Source organism: Notechis scutatus, chromosome 2 (genome assembly GCF_049901735.1).
Source record: "Notechis scutatus isolate UNSWTSFEM ecotype Mainland chromosome 2, rNotScu1.2, whole genome shotgun sequence".
Classification (NCBI taxonomy): domain Eukaryota; kingdom Metazoa; phylum Chordata; class Lepidosauria; order Squamata; family Elapidae; genus Notechis; species Notechis scutatus.
In genome coordinates, this window is record NC_142010.1 from 83,959,683 (window position 1) to 83,980,865 (window position 21,183).

At 37.7% G+C, this 21,183-nt stretch overlaps 1 protein-coding gene across 4 annotated transcripts in view; it reads right to left on the reverse strand.

The window, feature by feature from the left end:
• The window catches only part of FNIP1 (folliculin interacting protein 1), a 95,855-nt gene that overhangs the window by 22,224 nt on the left and 52,448 nt on the right, over positions 1-21,183 (reverse strand). For 3 of the 4 annotated variants that reach the window (XR_015747592.1, XM_087955330.1, XM_026687412.2), the window contains exons 3-11: positions 18,129-18,272; positions 14,323-14,423; positions 12,582-12,656; positions 12,266-12,357; positions 5,957-6,040; positions 5,003-5,074; positions 4,202-4,337; positions 2,855-3,056; positions 748-833 (exon numbers count right to left, since the gene is read on the reverse strand). Coding sequence is in view for 3 of the 4 variants with exons in the window: in XM_087955330.1 (XP_087811456.1) it covers positions 748-833; positions 2,855-3,056; positions 4,202-4,337; positions 5,003-5,074; positions 5,957-6,040; positions 12,266-12,357; positions 12,582-12,656; positions 14,323-14,423; positions 18,129-18,272 (992 nt within the window). In the remaining variant the exon portion in view is untranslated. The remainder of the gene's footprint in view (positions 1-747; positions 834-2,854; positions 3,057-4,201; positions 4,338-5,002; positions 5,075-5,956; positions 6,041-12,265; positions 12,358-12,581; positions 12,657-14,322; positions 14,424-18,128; positions 18,273-21,183) is intronic. The other variant, XM_087955331.1, reaches the window with a different exon arrangement.

Below are 21,183 nucleotides of genomic sequence, written 5' to 3' on the forward strand. Positions count from 1 at the left end.
CAATCATTTTATTTGCATTATTTCCTCTTAGAAAAGTTGGATTCATTTAAATATCTCTAAGAAAAGGCAACAGATTTGCTTGCACATGACAACTAGAGACTGAATCACTGCAATTGATCACATAAAAAGCATTCACATATATGAAGGTGTTTCTCCCATTCTCTAGGAAAGTTCTTGATGCCTCCTGTTGCACCACAACCTTCTAGGATAGGAGTGTCTGCAGGATCCACACCTTTTGTCACGATGAAAACAACATTGTACTGTAAACACCCATTTCTTAAGTGCACGTCATCTCCCCACACTTGTAGAAAAGGGGTGGAGACTGGGTGCAATGCTGCTTTCATCATTTGCCCCCTCTTTTCTTCTGCAGAAACCTCTGTTCCCGGGGTTCTCGTGCATTACAGATTCACTACAGACCACTCAGATTATAGATATTTGCTTTAGAACAGTAACAGGATTGAAAATCTGAAGTCTCTAAATTAAAATGTCCTTTAGATCTAAAAATAAACAACCAGAAGCCTACTAGTTTCCCCAGCCAGAACATCTGGATTCAGAACATGTAAAGAATATAAGTTAACCACCTCTGTTCTAAACAATAGTGGACGATGGCTTTAATTACTGCTCTTCAGCAAAGAATAATGTGAATTGAGAGTTTATTTTCGGCATTATACATTTGTTACCAGAAGCATTTAAACACTTGTTAGAACTGAAAAAAGTAGTAAAAGAAAAAGAAAAAAAACCCCTTACCTGAATTCATTTAAGGCATCCACAATCCTGTTATATGCCAAACTCCGTTGGCTGGCATCAGCTGACCGACGGCTTGTTTTCATAGCCTTGAAAAAAATTGTTTAAACTAGTGTCAGGCAAAACTCCAAGTCATATGCTATGTTTTATCTAAAGTGGACTTGAGCAGACAAACAGAGGGTGGATTTCTTTTTTTGTTATGTCTGTGTGTGGACTTCTTTTTAATGCGAGAAATATTATTCCTTGATATTCAAGATAGAGATATGTGAAGAACAAGTATTTACACTGTCCCTTTTTCCTACACTCTTGCTTGCAAGAGGCTATACAGAAACAAACAAATCCTTCAACTAATTGCCTGCACCCAATAGTAAATAGAATTCATTGTTAGAGAGGTAGGATTTGTTCTGTGAACAAGGGGCAGAATGCAGGTTAATGGGAGTCATAATCCTAAAGTAATCAGATCCATTGTTCTCACCTCTTTATCACTTTGAAGCAAGTGACTAGGACCCAATTCAGAATTCACATGGTGTTCCATCATGTGTTCCCCACTATCACATAGATATTCTCGTATCTGATTTAAGCTCTCTGTTGGCTTTGTGCAAATAGAAATGTGCACAATGCACTGTATTCATGTAGGACTGTAACACAGGGCACTTTCCACCACTAAAATACAGTACAGGAGCTTAATAGGCGCAGTCATCTATCTATCATCCATTTTAAAGCCATGAAGGATTTCGATGCAGAAGATATAAGAGGAGGCCACGGGTTCAAGGAAGAGGGAATCTTATTCTGTAAGCAGAAGTCAGTTTCCACAGCTGTGGGTTTTTGTATAATTTTAATATATGCAGAGGAGAGAGAATGGCAGAACTATTCCTTCAACTCACTAAGGCCAATTCCAATAGCCATGCCCTTGTTCCATCTCAGAGCTAGTTGGAATCCAACCTATCCTACATTTGGCAGCCTTTGTCTAACATGTGCTGTGCACTCACAGTCAGTGTACCCAGTGCTGCTGACAGTATCTATAGTATATACAAAGCAAGACTGCAGAGACTTGTGTCATCTGCTCACTCAAGGCGATTGCCAACTGGCACACTGATTGCTTTTCAAAGGTTTTTTGTGATTATTTCAAATGTGCTGATGATGAAGTGCCCTGTATCATTTAAAAGGGTGGGGGGGAAGTACTATGGTACAGTCTCCCACACAGGCAAAACAAGAATGGGCAGTGGGGTCACAGTGTTCAGGGACTAGAGGCAAGGGGAACAGTCCAGGATCACAGCAAAAGAGTCCACAAAAGACTGATGCAGAACATGTTATGGCAAACTCTCCCATGCACATCAATGCACCCCACGCTGTCGGCATTCAGTGACTTGGGTCCCAGCAAAATAGTACTCACTATTTGAGTATCAGAAAACCTAAACCTGTCTTTGGCCCGAGTCAGCCACTGGTTGGCCCGAGTCAGCCACTGGGTGGCCCCAAGATGGAGAGGACATGCAGACACGGGTTCATGGAAGGGTTGCAGAGGCACCTTTACATCAGGGTGAGGAGAATATGCTAATGTACCCAAAGACCCCTGTCTATGTCAATGGCATGACTATAATTCCTATGCCGGTTTTTTGGGTGTAAATATTTTTCAAAGGGAAGCCCTTGGCAAGATAATTGAGCAGAGGAATTATAACTAGGAATTTAGCTCAGAGACCTATAGGCATAGCTATTAAACCATGTAACTCAAAAGTAACTAAATTAGTTCAGCACAGTCTTTCCTTCTTGGCTACTTAAGAGTGATTTCAAGACCTTTATGCATTACCCTGAAATAAGGCCACTTCCCAACGTTAGCATTATGGAGTCTGCATGTGCATCGCCAACTTGGTCTAACGCAGTCTTTCTCAAACTTAGCAACTGAAAGATATGTGGACTTCAAACTCCCAGAATTTTCCAGCCAATATGTTTAAATCCACACTTTTTAATGTTGTGAAGGTTGAGAAGCACTGGTCTAATGCCTCTAAATAATAAGCCTCAACCTTGCAGATTAAACTGATAAAAGTCATATCGTAAAACTAGAATTAGCAAATATATTAAAAGTACATATACTGTAGGTGATGATAGTATTTACCTGTTCTATTGCACTCTTCAGCTTATTAATATGACTCTCAAAAAGAGGGAAGTGTGAGAAAAAGAACTCATTAAATTTGCTACTTTCTTCTTCATCCTTTGAAAGTGAGAATATCACCCCAATTGCTATCTTCTTTTTCCTGACAATTCCTGGATTTGGGCTGGAGTTGTCGTCTGACAAGTTAAAGCTTTCTTCCACTGACCTTTATAAGAACCAAAAAATGAAGAACTGTAAATTTGAAATGTTTCAAACTATATTGCAAGTAGAACTTTGATACAATTGTCTTTTTTTTTTTAATGATAATCTGAAATTAACATTTCACCCAAATCAAGCATGCTTGTTCTAGGCATCTGCTATTAATGCCCACAGTTCTAAATATCATAGAATTGTGGAGAACAATTTAAATCACAGATTGTGCTGTGTATAGGAATCCAATTCAAGTAATCACAACAGCCCAACCTCTAAACATATCCTGAAAACAGCTCTTGCAGGTAAATTTTCCACAAGATTCAGATGGAATATTTTGTCATGTTAAATCTCTTATTCCAAATAGAATCAGCCCCCTTAACATAACTGCATTCTCTGTTATATCATTTCAGGAATTTGAAATATTCCATCACGTTTTTTTCATCTTTTCTTCTCCAAGCTAAACATTCCCAGTTCTTTCCATTTTTCTTCATGGGACTTAAATTTTCATTGTCTTTGTTATTCTTTTAAGAAATTGCTCTATTGTCTCCAATTCCTTCTTTTAGTGCCCAGAATTGGACACAATAATGGAGGTGGAGCTGACCCAATAATAAATATAGTAGAATGATAATTTCCCAATATTTGGAAGCTATCTCACACAGCCAGTTCACATTCAGCTTTCTCACAGGTAGCTTTGCCAGTCTCCTCCATCTCCTACTTGTGCTTTTTGTCTCTTTGCCCCTTCTTAACACATATCTTCATGAAATTTTATGTTGCAATAGGCCTACAGTCTATCGCAACATGAATGTCCCATAAAACAGTATGCTCTGGTTTTCTTTCATAACTTTTCAAATAAGATGGGAAAGGGGGAAGTAAACTCCACTGAATTAAAAGGAGTCATTTAGATACTGGGAAATAATATGGAACAAAGCAACTGGGGTAATTGCGTTTCAAATTATTAGGTGCCTAACTCTAATGCACAAGGGAAACCCGCACATAAAATGAACATGAAGCTGTGTTCTATGCTCACACCATTATCCTAAAACATTTACTCTCTTGCAGGAGCATTGAAAGATGCACCAAGATGTTGGATTCCAGGCAATCAGCCAATCACACCCTATACACATGTGGAAATTCAAACAGCATTTCCAACCTGCTCACCATCTAGGGAAGACTCCATTCTCCAAGCTTGTCGTCTGACTGCGACGCCAGCGCCGTTGGTAACTACTAGCACAGCTTCTATTCAGTGAAGAACCCGGAGATGGAAAAGGAGTGATAAGCAGGCTGCTAAGAGATGCTGTAACCATAACAAAAAGGGAAATTACATTAAAAAAAACATTTCATTCATGACAAATAGGTTTATTTTGTGAATGTGAGAAGCAAAATCTGAACATAGGTAACAATTATTGCTCACAAGGCGTTCTCCTTTTTGTGGTGGTTATATGCTTTTTCTTCTTCTATAAAGGAGACTATTAAGTAACCCGGATATCAGACACACACTACCATCCATATTATCTTTCTTTTTCTTTTTGGATCCTGTCTATACACTGATACGCACAGGATGCACCGTAAGAAATGTCTTTTCAGCGGCTGCCTCCACTGACAAACACTTTTCTTGAAATTACCTAGCCCCACAGCGATACCTTTTTAATAGAATATTTCTTTCTGTTAAAACAAGATTGAGTCTTTTCAAGCTGCAGCATTCAGCAAACTGTTTGACGAGTTATTCTTAAGAACGCCTAATACATTTTATGCTTCTGCTGAACTAGCAAGGAATATTATGCTAAGCCATAGGTTTGCTTACCATTAATGAAAGAACAATTGGCTAGGTTCAGTATTGTACCAGCAAAAACAAAAAACATAATAAGCCTTAGTAATCCATCCAAAAAAAGATATACAATGACAAAATAGATATATAATAAAGAAAACCCAGGCCCTTATGTTACTAATAAACAACTTTACCAGATCTTGCAATTCCACTGTCTCTGTCTTCATTCAGTTCTCTGCCAGGCATGTCCATAGGGTTGCTGTGAACTATGAAGAGAAGACCATCCGTTAATCCAAGTTCATAAAACTTTCTCACCATCTCATGCTCCATTTAATTTACCAAATAATCATGCTCATTGGTAACTTCATTTAGAACTTTGAAAATAACAGCAAGGCATACCCAATCACCAAAGAAGGCTGCAAAGCAGATCTAGTCATACACAGTATGTAGCTTCACAAAGGTTCAGGCAGTATTTGCAGCCCACTTCTTCATTTCAACAGAAATGAAATATTACTGAAAAAGGGAGGTTAGCCATGGAGCAAAAGCACTTGGTACCAAGCTATAAGCAGTGCTAGAATAAAAAGAAGAGTATGACAAGCACTATATGATGGGTGTTCTATGATGCATCAGATCTGGATTTGCACTTCTATTGCTTCTTCAATTAAGCATGACACTATCTGCATTTGCAGCCAATTCTTATTCACCAGCGATGAAATTCTAAGCAGAAGCTAGAACTCCAATCTGCCACAAATCAAGTTTTCTTGATTATAATTATTTCAGAAATCATAGATTTGCAGATCCATGAAAAGGAAAAAAAAAAAAAAAAAAGGTCTAAATCAGCCATGGAAATAAAACTCGGATAATGGAAAGCCAAACAGGAGCAGCTTAGTTCAGGTTTAGGCAAATGGTGAAATAAAATTAATTCGGTTTTGCAGAAACGAACAAGTAATCCCTATATTGTTAGGGATTTCCAAATCGCAAAGGATTTCCTCAGTTTGACGTGAATTGAAGATGGTTTCACTTTGGGAAGGAGTGGGGGAGAGCTTATCCTCTCTTCTGTGACTATGGGGTCTTATTTCCAAGGCCAAACTATAGATCCACTCGGTTTGGTCAAACCAACTAGACTATCCATACAGCACATAGCAAACCTGCAAAGAAAGAGGCGCTCCGGATCAGTCGGAGCGGACCTTGTTCAGAGAATGCCCGCCTAGGGCTGCAAAGTTGTGAGAAACCTACATGGCAAAATGTAAAATACACATGAAAGAATGAGGTTAGTAAAGCAGAACAGATTCCGTGGAGGGGAAGGGAAGATGTAAGCCAACACAAACGCAGACCCACGAACACAGCAAAACCCGCACCTTTTACACCTGAACACAGTATAGGACTTCAAACTGCACTTCCTTCCCAGATTTACATATCAGTTTTAATGCAGGAGGTTTCTTTATTTTTCATTATGAATAAATCAGTACATGAGGTAAAAGCTTCAAATAATTATTAATTACAACACGACTACACATATAGACGGTCCTGATTTTTTTTGCACGTTTGTAACAGACTTGTATTAGTTTGATGATGCATCAAGCATCTAATAATTTTACAAACACAGAACAATTCTCTTTATCTACCAAAGCAGTTATTTTCTTAAGTTGGGCTGAAGGGATGCCTTTTGCTTTAGATGTTTATATGTACCTGTGCAGAGAATAAACCTTATTTAATAAAAATCCTCTTTGTAAGGTTCAGAATTCTTCCCCTTCCCCCAATTGTCTCAATTCACAAATCCTCATAGTAAACCCATAAGTAATCTACTTTGAAAGTACATTAAAATCTTTTAAAGGAACTACAGGTAGTCCTCAATTTACAACAGTTCATTTAGTGACCATTCAAAGTTACGACACTGAAAAAAGTGACTTATGACCAATTTTCACGATTATGACCACTGCAGCATCCCAATGGTCACGTGATTTACATTCGGATGCTTGACAACTGGTTTCATATTGATGACAGCTGTAGAGTCCCGGGGTCATGTAATCACCTTCTGAGACTTTCTGACAAGCCAAGTCAGTGAGGAAGCCACTTAACAACGGTGCTACTAATTTAACAACTGCGTGATTCACTTAATACATGTAGTAAGAAAAGTCATAAAATAAGACAAAACTCACTTAACCAATTTCTCACTTAGCTAACATAAATTCTGGGCTCAATTGTGCTCGTAAGTTGAGGACTACCTGTAATTTACATACTTCTACACGCACACATATAACTTCCGCATATAAAATACGACATGAGGGAGGCAAATCATTTTGACAAACTCAGAGCCCGGATTACAGCCTTCTAACAGGAGTTGCCTTATTGCCCTCTCACCATTTTCACAGTAATAGAGCCGGAGCTGGCAAAAAAAAAGACATAATCCCCAGGGCACAGTTCTGAAATATCCCTTTGACATATGGACCCTTCAAAAGATGATCCACAGTCTTGCCTTCTATCCCAAAGTCTCAGTTCAGCCCAAGTTTCCAGCTCTAATGAATAACATTTTTTTTTCTTAGCCTCATCCAAATCCTTGCGTGATTGATTTATTGCTGGAAAATGAAATGAAAGGAGACCTTTATCTCCCTTACGCCTCTGACTAATTTTACGTTCACATCTTGTTTCTAACCAAAAAAATGTCATAATATTTTCACCAAAGCAAATGGAAGCTAATACCACCTGCTGTGCCTGGAATTCTGGCCCTGTGTGTGAAATTTTTTTTCCCTCTTGCAAGAAAGATAAAAAAAATGTTTTGAGTTGAAAGAAAAGCATTTCTCATTTCTTGTACCTTCTCTTCTGTTGTCAGAAAATAAGAACATTATCTTTTGATCACGGATTTTAGGTGTAAATCACTAGTAGCACAGGGAGTTCTCAACTTATGACTGGCCACTTAGTGACTGTTCAAAGTTACAATGCACCCCCCTTCCCCCCAAAAAACTATTTACGACATTTCCAGAGTTCTGAGGACTACCCGTGGTCATATGACAGCATTCCAGGCACTTGCCAACCTACTCATCTTTACAGCTGATTGAAGCATTTTTTGATCACATGACCACAATGTATGAGGTCTTTTGTATGATGTGCTTTGTCGATTTCTGGCATTTTCAGCTGGTTTTCAACAAAGAACAGCCATATTAATATATGGAATGGTGAGCTCGCATTATATAACTAAATTGATAATGATAGATAGATAGATAGATAGATAGATAGATAGATAGATAGATAGATAGATAGATAGATAAGCTAGCATTATACAGCTAATGCAAAATTGATAATTTTGTATATGTGTGTGTGTGTGTGTATGTGTGTGTGTATATATACATATGTGTGTGTGTACACCCCCCCACACACCCCAATATTATAAAGCTTCTGCCATAAAAAAGTCATAAAGTTAGGCCTGGTCACACAAATGTCATGATTTGCGACAGAAATTCCAGATTCCATTGCAGTTGTAAATAAAGGACTACCTCCATGAATAACAGAGCAATGACTGTTGAACCCTTCTCTCTCTCTCTCTCTCTCTCTGTGTGTGTGTGTGTGTGTGTGTGTGTGTGTGTATGTGTAGGCATGGATTTTAATATTCATACAGCTGCACAGTGACAAAAAATCTTTTCTAGTTTCTTCAAATATGGTAAGCACAAGTACTAAGTAGACAGAGAGATGGGCTAGAAAGCTAATTTACATACAAAAGCACAATAACCTTTTAAAAATCCAAGAATTGGCAAGAATCAATGAGTCATAAGTATTCGTAAGTATTCTTTCTATTTGATTCAGCATCTAGAACTGCTCTGGTTACAGATTAACTCATTTTTGTACTGCCTGACTCTGAAGCATGGACTGTAAACAAATATTGATGAGCGGATTATGCATTAATCTAGGTTTGCATGTTTTCTAATATGCAAAACTACAAGAAATAATTATCTTTCTTAATATACTGGGTCAAGTGATATATAGAAGTAAAATCAGTACTTTTCTCTTTAGGTTTTAAAAATACATACAAATGGGCTGTTATTAAGTAAGTTCAATGGTTAGCAAAAAGCTATTTCCTTTGTTTGGGAGACTGTAATTATTCCAGTGTATATATAGGTAATCTTAGACATGCTACTATTAGTTAATGTAAGTCTAGAATTCCAGCAGTCTCAAAAAGGATGCTTTATGGCCCATAAAGAACTTCTGCCTGTTGCAGAATGTTGCGCATGCGTGCACACACACACAGTCACATTACAATCTGGATGCTTGGCAACTTATTTGCACTTGTAATTGGTTCCCAAGCACCCCATGATCATGTGATCATGATTTGCTATCTTCTCTGATGGTTTTCCCAGAATATCAGTGGAGAAGCTGGCAGGAAAGGGTGTAAGGTAAGGGTGCCCCCCACCAAGATAGCTTCCTCTCATCTTTGGAAGCTGGCTGAAAGAGCTGCTTGCAGAGAGGAACTGAACTCATTTGATGGGGTGCAGAAATGGAGCTGAAATCCTAAAGATTCTTCAGAATTTCAGCTCCATTTTTGCACCCAGTCAAAGGAATTCCCTTCCATGCAGTGAAAGGGCTGAATTCCTTCAGCAGGGTGCAGAAACAGACTTGAAATTCTAAAGATTTTAGCTCCATTCCTGCATTCCACCAAAGGAATTCCCTTCTGTGCATAAAGGGGAGCTGAAATCCTTTAGCAGGCAGCTCTTTTAGGCAACCCCTAGAGATAAGAGGCAGCCAAAATCCAAGCAGAAGGTGGAGAGAGAACCTGGTACAATAAGTGTGGAATGCCTCAGGTGGGTGGAAGAGGCCTTGGGAGATCCAGCCTAAGCCACGGACAAATGTCTCTTTACTCAGGTGCTGAAAATGCTGCTTGGATTTTGGTAGGAAGGGTTTTCAGCTCCTGAGTGGAATCTCTGGGGTCTTTCCCCCACCAAGATACCCCATGTTCCTTCCCTAGAACTTTATCCAATTAACTCATGAGATGGCTTAAAAACCACAATCAGAAGTGCCCAAATCACAGTTGTTGAAAGAAACAGTCTTGTGTGATTCACTTAATGACCGCTTTGCTCAACATCCAAGATTCTGGTTCCAATTGTAGTAGTAAGTCAATTGTAGTGATTCATTCAGCTATTTGCACTAGCCATTCATTTTCCATTTCCTTTTGATATTACAAACTTACATAACTGTTAAGTCAATGACTCTTAAACTGGGCATAGATAAGTAAGCAGCATTAAGGAATACAATACCTAGCAGCTTCAATTATGCTACTGTTACATTATGTAATTACAGTTTAACACTCATTTTATAAATCTAGGTTATACTTGCAAATCCTACCACACTGACATTGTTCCATGTATACAGTGCCTAGTGCACACAAAGCTTCCTTTCCATGCCAATGGCCACAGTACCAACACATTTGAACATAAAACTGGCTTGCAATTACACTTTAAATCAGAATTGCAACCCTTATCCATTGTAGTGATCTACCATTTTCTGCTGGGGAAGTTTAAATTTAGTAAAGGATAGAATGGAAGGACAGCAAGAGTTAAGATGAACGTGCATGTTGTAGTTTGCAGGGATCAGAAAGTTGTACTTCAATTATTTCAAGATGTACATGAAAGCAATAAGGTTGCACAAGTAAAACACAAATTGCTTTGTTTTATGTTCTTGATCTTTTGCTTTCTATTAAAACCAAGTCGGATTCTAAAAGGTGAGTGATGTTGATTAAATAAATGGGTTAAAAGGGTGTTGAGCAAATCATTCATCCAAGGATGAAGCAATCCCAATATATAAGTTCAGTATGCATTGATTTTTTTAGCCAACCTATGGGTTTTGGCAGGAGAAAGCCAAATAATTAATTTTAAACAATAAACAACTACATAAACTGTGTAGGTGCTTAGTCTGAAATGATTCTGCTCAAACAGATGGTGCCTTAGGTAACAAACATAAATGATATGCCATATAGGAAAAGGAAAGGATTTTGTCTGGATCATCATATTCTTGGCAGAGTGCTATTATTGAAGATTAATTAGGCTGCTGAGGAACAGCTGTATGAGTAAGGGCAGCAAACTGCAGCCAAAAACCCCAGTAAACATGATCATGGTTAATAAAACTCATTCTTCTCATTTCCTTTGTGTATGTGTGTGTGTGGGGGGGGGGCGGGCTTTGAGTCAGTCTTGATTTCTGGCGATTGTCTGGGCAAGTCTCTGCAATTGTCTTGGCAAATATTTTGGACATGGCTCGCCTTACCTTCTTTGCAGGGCTAAAAGAGAGTGACTGGCTCAAAGCCATCATCTGGATTTGTGCCTAAAGCAAGAATAAAACTCACTGTCTCTTGGCTTCTTGGCTTTAAACCACTATACCAAACTGGCTCTCTTCACATTTTCTAGGCAATGCTTAAAAATAAAGGGTAACTAAACCAAGAGTGGAAATGCAAGGCACCCGGCAGAATTCCTGCAGCTTCTCTGAATAATTATGCAACATTACAAAGGTTCCCTGAACTCTGAAGAGCAGCATTTGTAGGGGCACAGGAGGCTGCAGCATGGTATGAAGTGGGAACCGCCGAGTTCAACTTGACTGTCTTGTCCCCCAAGTCTTATCCCCTTAAAAACTTTGGGAAGAACAAATCAGTCTTCTGGTTTGAAAACAACGGTTAATTTTCCTCCTCCTGCTATCATGTGTCCAAAGCAGTTGATGTGAGTTATGTCATGTATATGGTATATGAAACATATTCTTGGATCAATAGATCCATCATTGTCTGCAGGCTGTGATGACATCCAAGGTCAGCAAGGATAATTTTTATCAGTGGCAGTGGGGGGAACTATCCCATATCAGTTTTTTTAGCATCTTTTTTTGAAGTATTTTTCTTTACCAGAGGGACTACATGATTATCCTTTCACCATCTATGGTTCTAAAGACACCTGCCTGATGCCTGTATTACAATTTTTATTTATTACCAGGTTTAATATTTTAAGATGTTGTATTTGTGATATTGTGATTGCCCTGAAATGCAGAATGAAAGTGAATGTATTTACATATAAGTATTTAAGATAAACTTAACAAACAATTGAAGAAACCAACTGGAACTATGAACTGTACCTCAGATATCACATTCTTTACATATTCACATAATAAATATGTAATAGTATTTTGTTGACATGCAGATGCTTAAATATTGAAAAGTATAGTTTTATCTAACTAAAATATAATTCTAATAAGGAGAACATTTTGTAATATAGACTGTTGGTTATTCTCATCATAAAGAGATTTCAAGCAATTTCATCAACTTCTGATAGTCACACCACAGTAAACATTTTCAAGAGTCATGAGCTGTGTTTGAATTGAGACTAATGGCTGCCTTAGACCCAAATCTATAGAATTTCTTTTAAAAATATTTTAATATGGGTCAGATTAATCGGTGTCAATCATTAAAGGTCTTATCTGACAAATAAGAAAATTACCTATGTTCATAAGCAATCCATTCATAACTGTGGTATGATCTGGCTTCAAAGTATTATTATCTTGATTAATAAATTCAAGACTGTCTTGAAGCCTACAGGAAAAAAAGAAAGAAAATAATTGTGCTTTGATGTTTGCCTTAGTTATCAGTTTTGTCTTACCTTCCTTTTCCCCTTTCCCCACCTGCACCCTTATGTCTTCTGAGAATGAAAGAGGAATCCTTAGAGGAAAAAAAGGAACTAGCAACAGACAATCTATTCTCCTGAAGAAACCAAAAGCACCAGTCTCTGTCATGTCCTAATGATCACATGTACTCACGTGTTTAAACTTCCATAAATACTGCTTCCTGTTCGAGCTGTAAAAACTTTGCTCAGCATAAGCTGTGGAGGAGAGCTGTGAAGCCAAGAAAATAGGAATGAAAAGATGTCCTCACCAAACAGCAATCCCCATTCATCGGGCCACTAGCGTCATAGTCTCTCTAAGGCAATGCTTCTTAACTTCAGCTACTTTTAAGAGGCGTGGACTTCAATTCCCAGAATTCTCCAGTAGGGCTAGGGGATTCAGGGAGTTGAAGTCCACACCTCTTGAAAGTTGATGAGGTTGAGAAACATTGTTTTAAGGTACTAAGTTTTACTAAATTTGTTAATAAATGAATATTGCAAAGCATTCTGCAAAAATAGTGGGCTAAAGAAATAATAATAATAATAATAATAATAATAATAATAATAATAATAATAATAATAATAATAATAATAATAATAATAATAATAATTTATTTCATTATACTAAAATAGAATTAATTTGTTTTTTCCTCATGTCAGGTAATCATCACAAACATATCTCAATGTTAGGCATACTAAACACCATAAGCCAACAATCCTGCCCTGAATTTTAAGAAAGAAGCACTCATGCGACAATACTTTTCTAAGAGCCTTATTTTCCAGAAAGCTCACTGTAAAGTTCAATTTTATTCTATAAAATTATTGCAGGATCCAATCAGGATTAGTCATTGGGACCAGAATCTTCCAAGCTTTCAGACTTGTGCTGGAGCCCATCTTCAGGGAACTTCTCTCTATAAAATTATTGGTAATTGCCTCAATATATGTGTCTACTATTGCTCTTAAATCCCATCAGAATCAATCTTAGCTTCTGTAGACTCAACCTGCCCTGTGAATGAGCTTAACAGATGGCAGCATTATTATTTTTTTGTAAAAATTATATATTCCATGTTTTTCCACACTGAAGGACAACTAGGGTAATAATGGAACAGCCTGTCTATTTGTGAGCTGTGGAATTCTGGCTTTAAATGAATACAGATGAAAAGCACATAAAGTAACTAGCTGGGAGGAGGGGTAAGCATATCAAAACCACATAATATTATTCTGCAAATACTCAACAATATAAAATTCTGTAAAGAAGTACTTTACTACAGCAGGGGTGACCAAGGGCTTTGATGTCATTAAGGGAATGAAGGATACAAAAAGGACAGGGCCACCTGGGAGGGTCTTAGTAAGAGTTTTAGAAAGTTTGGGCCATTTTTAAATAATTCCGTGCTTAGGATTTACACTCCATATTTTTAATTTCCCACCTCATATTTCCCATAGCATCCAATTGTGTTGTCAATTTTCAGTAATCACAATCAATTTGGGTTTCTGGGCTAAAAATGCCTCTGGAACATCATGCACACCTGACTGTCCATCTCTGTTCCACTACTGGCACACTATACACAGTCCAATATACATAGCTATTGAATTTACCATAAATCCCTGATAAGAATTGCAGGGTAGGAAATATGTTTCATTAGGAGGATGTATGGGAAGTCCCCTCCACCCCAGTTTTGAATATGGGATACAAAATCCAACTGCCACCTCCAAACCCCAAAGGGATCACATTTCTTCTCCCTACACTGTCGTTTCTATATTATCTTTATACTACAAGAGTTAATATTACCCCAGAAGTCTGGTTGCAAGGTGAAATAAGATTCTAACTTCTGGAGAGAGATCTGAGAAGAATACATATACATATATATATAAAACAAAACAAAAAAAGGAATTTTTACCGAATCTGATGGATTTTTAAAGTTGAACCCTTGTAGCTCATAGCCACAGAACCAAACATCATCTCCCCAAGCATGTTGGCATCTGAAGAACATCGAGAACTCTGAAAAAAGACACTGCTAATAATTATGTTGCACGGTGATCATTTTAAAAACATTCTTCAGGTAGGGCATGGAAAATGAAGGAACATCACAACTATAAATGCATTCCACAAAAGATGAGTGCATGTGTTACGCACACACAAACCCCATCTTCAGGTACCAAGATGTTTATGCGGGTTCATGTTGGCTCTTTAAATTCACAGATCTAAATGTTGCTGTAGATGGCAGCTGTCCCTCATGCTGAAAATAATCTTTGGGCAGAATCCAAATCTTCTGCAGCTGCTGCTGTTCTCCACACATTATCTGTTGTGATTTTATGGCAGGTGTGGATGCCAAGGGCTCCAACATATGTGATGCAAAATGAATGGGATCACATCACACATGTGGTAGGGCCAAGATTTTATTCGGTGTTTGAACATGTGAACAGAGTTTGTTTTCAGTTTTTTTTCCCCCCTTTCCTTTTCCCTTGATTTGCACTAAGCTTGAGGGCTTACACTGCAATTTTCAGACTTAGCATTTCAATATAGGAGGAAGAGCTGCTCCTGACATTTGACCAGAGGGGACTTTATGATGCCATACGCAGCCCCAGAGTAACAAACTGTTCACCTCTATCTTACAGCTTGCCTTGCAGGACATCATGTGCCTCAAAAGCCTGATCTACTGTCAGTTTTCCTCCTCGCTTCTTATCTTGAGCAAACACTCCAGCACATGGACTTTGATACTCTCTTGGTATTTGGGCATTCTGTCTTAAAGAATGTAAATTGATTTGATGGGAGAGGTGCCTGTTGGAATTAAATCCTGTGAGAAAAATAACAAACCCAGTGTAATGTAAGAGTCTATTGCCCCATAGATATTTCTGCCTGTGGATTTAAATCAGTAAATACAGAATGCACAACTCTTTGAATAGCTTAGATCACTGTATTGTATCTGCTTTTAACATGAACACAGCAGCTTCTGCACTCAAGGGCTTCAAATCTCACACTTTCCATACCTGGTGTCAGAGCACTTCAAATTATTAGGCAGTAATCACATATGTCACACTACAAGATAATATGCCATGATTATCCTGTAGGTAATGGCATTTTGTACCATAATGGGCAAAATGTTTTTAAAGTAAAAGGTGCAGAAAATTATTTTAATGGTAAACAAGATTCTAGGTTATTTTTCCATCATGACTATAATAGTTATTTCTGTCAGTTACAATCAAAACAGCCATTTACACCAAATTGTAAAATCAAATATAATAAGATGAATTGAGAAAATGTAAAACAAAATAAGCTTGTATTTGACTATTCTATATAAATGGTGTATGAAGTTTTTAATACATTATTTAAGACAACAGCTGTTACTAGATTTAGGAGCTTTGAAGAACATATTTAAGCTATAAAAAGATTTTCAGAAAAAAAATCAGAATCAAAAAACACCCCCAAATAATGGTTTGATAAATCCTTAGGCATCAAGCTAGAAAACATGCTAGATTTTTCTCCTTTCTGGAAGAAAATCCAGATGATTGGGGAAAAAAGTGGATTTACATGAATTACTATAAAACCTTTCTTATAGAACAGGGGTGTCAAACTTGCATCATCACATTGTTGTCATGTGACATATTGTGACTTTCCCCCCCTTTGCTAAACCAGGGGTGGGCGTGGCCAGCACCTGATGCATCCGGCCCACGGGCCGTGAGTTTGACACCCCTGTTAGAGAAGCTATGTATCCCATGATGCACTTCATTTGTTCTAGAAATGCATTAGGAGATAATTAAAATTTTCCAGTTCACCCAATTTTGCCAATTTCAAAATTGTGTGAAATTTTCTTTACAAATAATTCTAAATATATAATTCTTACATGTAACTGACCATGCTGCCCAGTCAGATTAGAAGCAGATTTTACGTAGCACGCAAATAAAACATGTAGCTGTTTACAAAACTTAAACTTGCTGTTATACTAATGATCACAGAAGTAGAGGCAAATACCTATATTTTAGATTCCTGCAAGACTGATTTTAGCAATTTTTCTATGACAGACAAAATATGGATGAATAAATTTATAATAATTTATATTGGCTTCCACATATTAATATCTCTACCATTGCTTTTATCCCATGACTGTTCTATACAGTGACAAATACCCAATTCATGTACATTGAAAAAAGACCCATTGTCAATCCATCCATGTTGTTCCTTCATACATCTTATTATCATGGCATAAGTATAGATCACGAGAAAACATGTTGCATATTACTTCCTTGTCATTCCATTATAGAATGAAAACAAATGTTCCCCCTCTATTAATAGGCTGGACTGGGATAAGAGAAGTTTTATTAATGAAGTTTGCTCTGCTACATAAATGTTAATCTTACTATCAACAATGTCTAATTATGATGGCTGTTGGAATCTCTGATTCCAGAGACACTAGATCCCTGAAGATCAGTGGCTGGTAAGAGTAATAGGAAAAAGCTTTGCTTGTAAACTAAAAATCTTATGTCCATTCTACATTTTACAAGTTAACTTTGCAAATTGCACAACATTTATTTATGAAAGAATCAAATTCCATTGTGTTAGTTATTTACATACAGTTCCTTATATTTACATTAACTACTCCCTCTGCACCTCTTAAGGTATGTATGTGGTCTGCCTCTTTAATTCTGGATGCAGCACATTCACTGAATATGGGACTACCTGCCAGAAAGCACTGATTCCTTTAACAAAATTCTCTGAAATGGAAGTTAAGTGAGGTATAACAAGGTGCAAAATATTATTCTTATTTTCTATTCTAAGAACAGAATTCAACATAATCCCCGTTCTTTCTTCATCAACCCATACATTTGCCCTTGATGAAGAGATTTTTTTTAAAAAACAACAACTAGTGTTTTCAATTTTACTAGTGCAATACAAAGAAAGATATTGTGTATTTGAGACCGAAATACAAAGTGTAAATGATAAAATGGGGAGGCTAACGTTTTCTTAGCAAAGTTTTGCTTAGAGATCAGATCCACCACTGGCATCAGTCAAGAAGTCCTCCAGAATGTGTAATGTTCAGACTGTCTTAATCAGAGAACTACTCCACTACAAAGAATAGAAAGGCTCAACTCTATTTTAGGAAGGCTTAATAGAAAATACTTCTCTCAGCACAAGGTGAGATGACAGAAATACATCAGTCAGATGACTGGCTACACTAGAAGCCAAAACCTCTCTTAAAGTGTAACTCAGGTTCAGTGAATGCCAGTTCATAACCTTTTTAAAGTGACAGCAAGCAAACATCTATCGTTTAACATGTTCCAACTACTTTTCATAAAATGAACTCTATTGTACAAGCTTTTCAAATATTTAAAATAAGAAAACAAGCATGCTATTTGTCAAGCCAGCACCCTAACCCCTCGAGCCTTCATGCCCCTTTCCACAATAAAATTTTAGGGTATGCATATTTTAAAAAGCTAAATTTATTTCTACAAGCCTCACTTCCAGGTAAACATAGACTGTGAAATTGGTTGTAGAACTGGTTGACAACTAGCCGTTATTCTTCATCATTAATGTTTCGTTCACCGGATAACATCCATTATTCAGGTAACTGTCTTATCCCAGACTCAAATGATATCAACCACCTGTTCTATTGAACAATCACCCAAAAAAAGTTGTTCTTGACTCAGAGTCTCTTCCCAAAGCCGCAGCCACTTCTAACAAGTTTAGCACAATTCAAAGGATTCTCACCTGAAATTTTGGACAGTGTTCTTTTGTTTCAGTAGAAGAAGAAGAGGAATTGATTGAACTGTCCAAAGAAGATGAACTATCTCCTCCAGGTTTGAGCTGGCAACATTTTCCAAAGACTTTCACTGGTGCATCACTGCAGAGTTTCTGATGGAGGAAAAAGATGCAATTGCCAAATTATACTTAGCAATCTCCAGACCATTGTTTAACTAATACCTCCCACATACGGTGATAACTGGGAAATTTCATATTAACAAAAGCATTTCAATATTAAAGAAATAGAGGGGATCATTAACTAAGATGAGCATTCAGTAGGTTTTACTTGTTTGCTTGATATGATTCTTCTACGGCAGGGGTGTCAAACTCACGGCATCACATTGTCGTCATGTAACGTACTGCAACTTTCCCCCCCTTCACTAAAACGGGGGTGGGGGTGGCCAGCATGTGACATGTCCGACCCATATGCTACACGTTTGACACCCATGTTCTACAGGGACATCAGAAATGCACCTCCTCTCTAACTATGCTTGCCCCCTGGAAGAAGGTTCCTCCCAAGACCCAGATGATCTCCATTCTGCTGTTGTTTAAAGTAATTGGCTTCTTTAATTAAGAATGAGCCCTTCACCCTGGTGTTTTGTAAAGCAGTGATCCCCAACCTTTTTTACGCCGCGGCCCAGTATCCCCAACCTTTTTTATGGCGCGGCCCGGTACCGACATCAGCTGGGCGCCGCCATCTTGTTTTGATGAAAAAGTGCTTCCGGTGAGCTCACCGGAAGCACTTTTCATCAAAACAAGATGGCGGCGCCAGCTCGTGAGCTTTTCCGGGTAGAAATGGCTTTCTACCGGAAAAGCTCACCGAGCGCTATGCCCGCCATCTTGTTTTGATGAAAAAGTGCTTCCGGTGACCTTTCTACCCGGAAAAGCTCACCGGAAGCACTTTTTCATCAAAACAAGATGGCGGCGGCCAGCAAGCCAGCGGCCCGGTAGGACTTGTTTCACGGACCGGTACCGGTCCGTGGACCGGTGGTTGGGGACCCCTGTTGTAAAGGACAATGAGATCCTCGCTTCATTGCACTTGCTAACTTTTATCTTTATCTTTTATTTATTGATACAGTTACACTTCTTTTTAATTGCTGTGAGCCACCCAGGTTATTGACAGTCAGACGGCATACAAGTTTAATAAATTATTACAGTTCATCACACAGTCGGTCAGATGTTTAAATTGAATTTGGCATTTTTATCCACCTATCCAGTTCTTCCCAAGGACCTGGGATAAGCAAATGTTGTTTGAAGGTGTTAAAGGCAGAATGTAACCTGTTGCAAGTAAAGCTGCCTTTTGCAATTGGCTGATGTTCATTTTATCAATCCTGATTCCATTCAAGTAGTGCTCCAAAAGTTTTGGGATGGCACCGAAGTGCCTATTACTATTGGTATTATCTTTGCTTTCTTTTACCATAGTTTCTACTTCTGTTTGCTGGTTTTATATTTTGTGATTTTTTTTCTCCATTATTTTGGAACAATATTTGAAAAGTAACACATTACAGCTGAGGAATACTTCAAATTCAGTTTTAAAGATGGACAGGAACACACATTTATTATCTATTGGAACTTATTAAAACATCTGCATCTTTTCCCAGGATGTTTGAAAACATGCATGTCTAGTTTAAATGAGTTGTCAATAGCAATTGCATTTGTGCTCCAGTACACTTTAAAGTACTTCTTCTAAATTAAATCCAAAGTACTATATGCATATTGACATAGATAAACATTTCCTGGTTTTAAAAATAGAACTACCTTAAAGGACTACCTTAAAAGAAAAACAATGTTAATTCATTCTATATCACAGGTTACTAAACTTTTTACCATCGTACCTCTTTTTAGTATAATAATGTCCACACCTTTCCAAAAAATTCAAACACTATAATTAAATACAACTGGAGAATAAAAACAACACAACAAAACTTTGGCAAAATGGATTTATTGCAACAGTATAACTAAAACAATCTTTCCTTGAATCTGTCTGTACCTCTCTGAGAGAGATACACCTCTGACTTGGGAAATCCTGTTCGATTTCATAGATACTGTATTAGACACTTTTTGATCCATTTATTTTAAATATAGTCTATAAACATAACTCAGTGCTGCCATTACAACTGGCAACAAATATGGCAGCCAAGAGCCATTTGCAAGCATGTCTTTTCAACTGATGATGTCACATTTGTGACACAACACAGTTGTGTTTCCATTTGTTGCATTTTAATCTCTATCATACAAAGGCTTTTTTAAAAAAAATAACAACAATTATGGCCACCAAGTGAATGTTCTCTGTGTATTCTGCTATCATTTAAAGGTGGGATAGAACTATCCCCACTTCCCCAAATATTTACTGTCTTCTCCAAGAGCTTCCCCACCAAACTGTAATTTTTAAAAATGTCAGAAGAGCAATGGTACTTAATTGACATGAAATAATCATATTGTATCAAATTCAGGGTTGATTATTTTATCCTGATCTTTTTGAATGCATCCCTCAACTTAACATTCAAAGCCACAAAAGGATCTTAGCCCTCCAATAAAGTTAATAAGCCTGGTTTAAGAGACTGGGAGAAAAACCAAAGATCCCATAATCTGATGCAAATTCTATCTACAGGTAGTTCTTGTTTAGCTCTTGATGACCAGTCTTCTCATTTATGACCTTCACCGGCCTGTAAAGCAAAGAAAGCCGAAGTAGGATCAAAAGCACAATTGTGATTTTGCTTAGTGACTGCTTTGCTTAACAACTAAGTTGCCAGTCCAACTATGGTCACTAAATATGGACTTCCTGTGGGTGGTCAACGAACTTCTTAATCCTTAAGTTTTTGGTAGAAATGGTCCCAGCATTAAGCAAACAGATGCTGAACAGGCAGAAAGTAGCAATGAAGGGCTACAGGTTGTTATTCAGCCCCACAAGCAACTCCCAGTGCTGTGTCCCACCGCATGTGCTGAAGTGAAATTTAATTACCATATTGTCTTTCATTTCGACCAAGCAAGTATCTTGGCTTGTTCCTAAATTCAAGCCAGC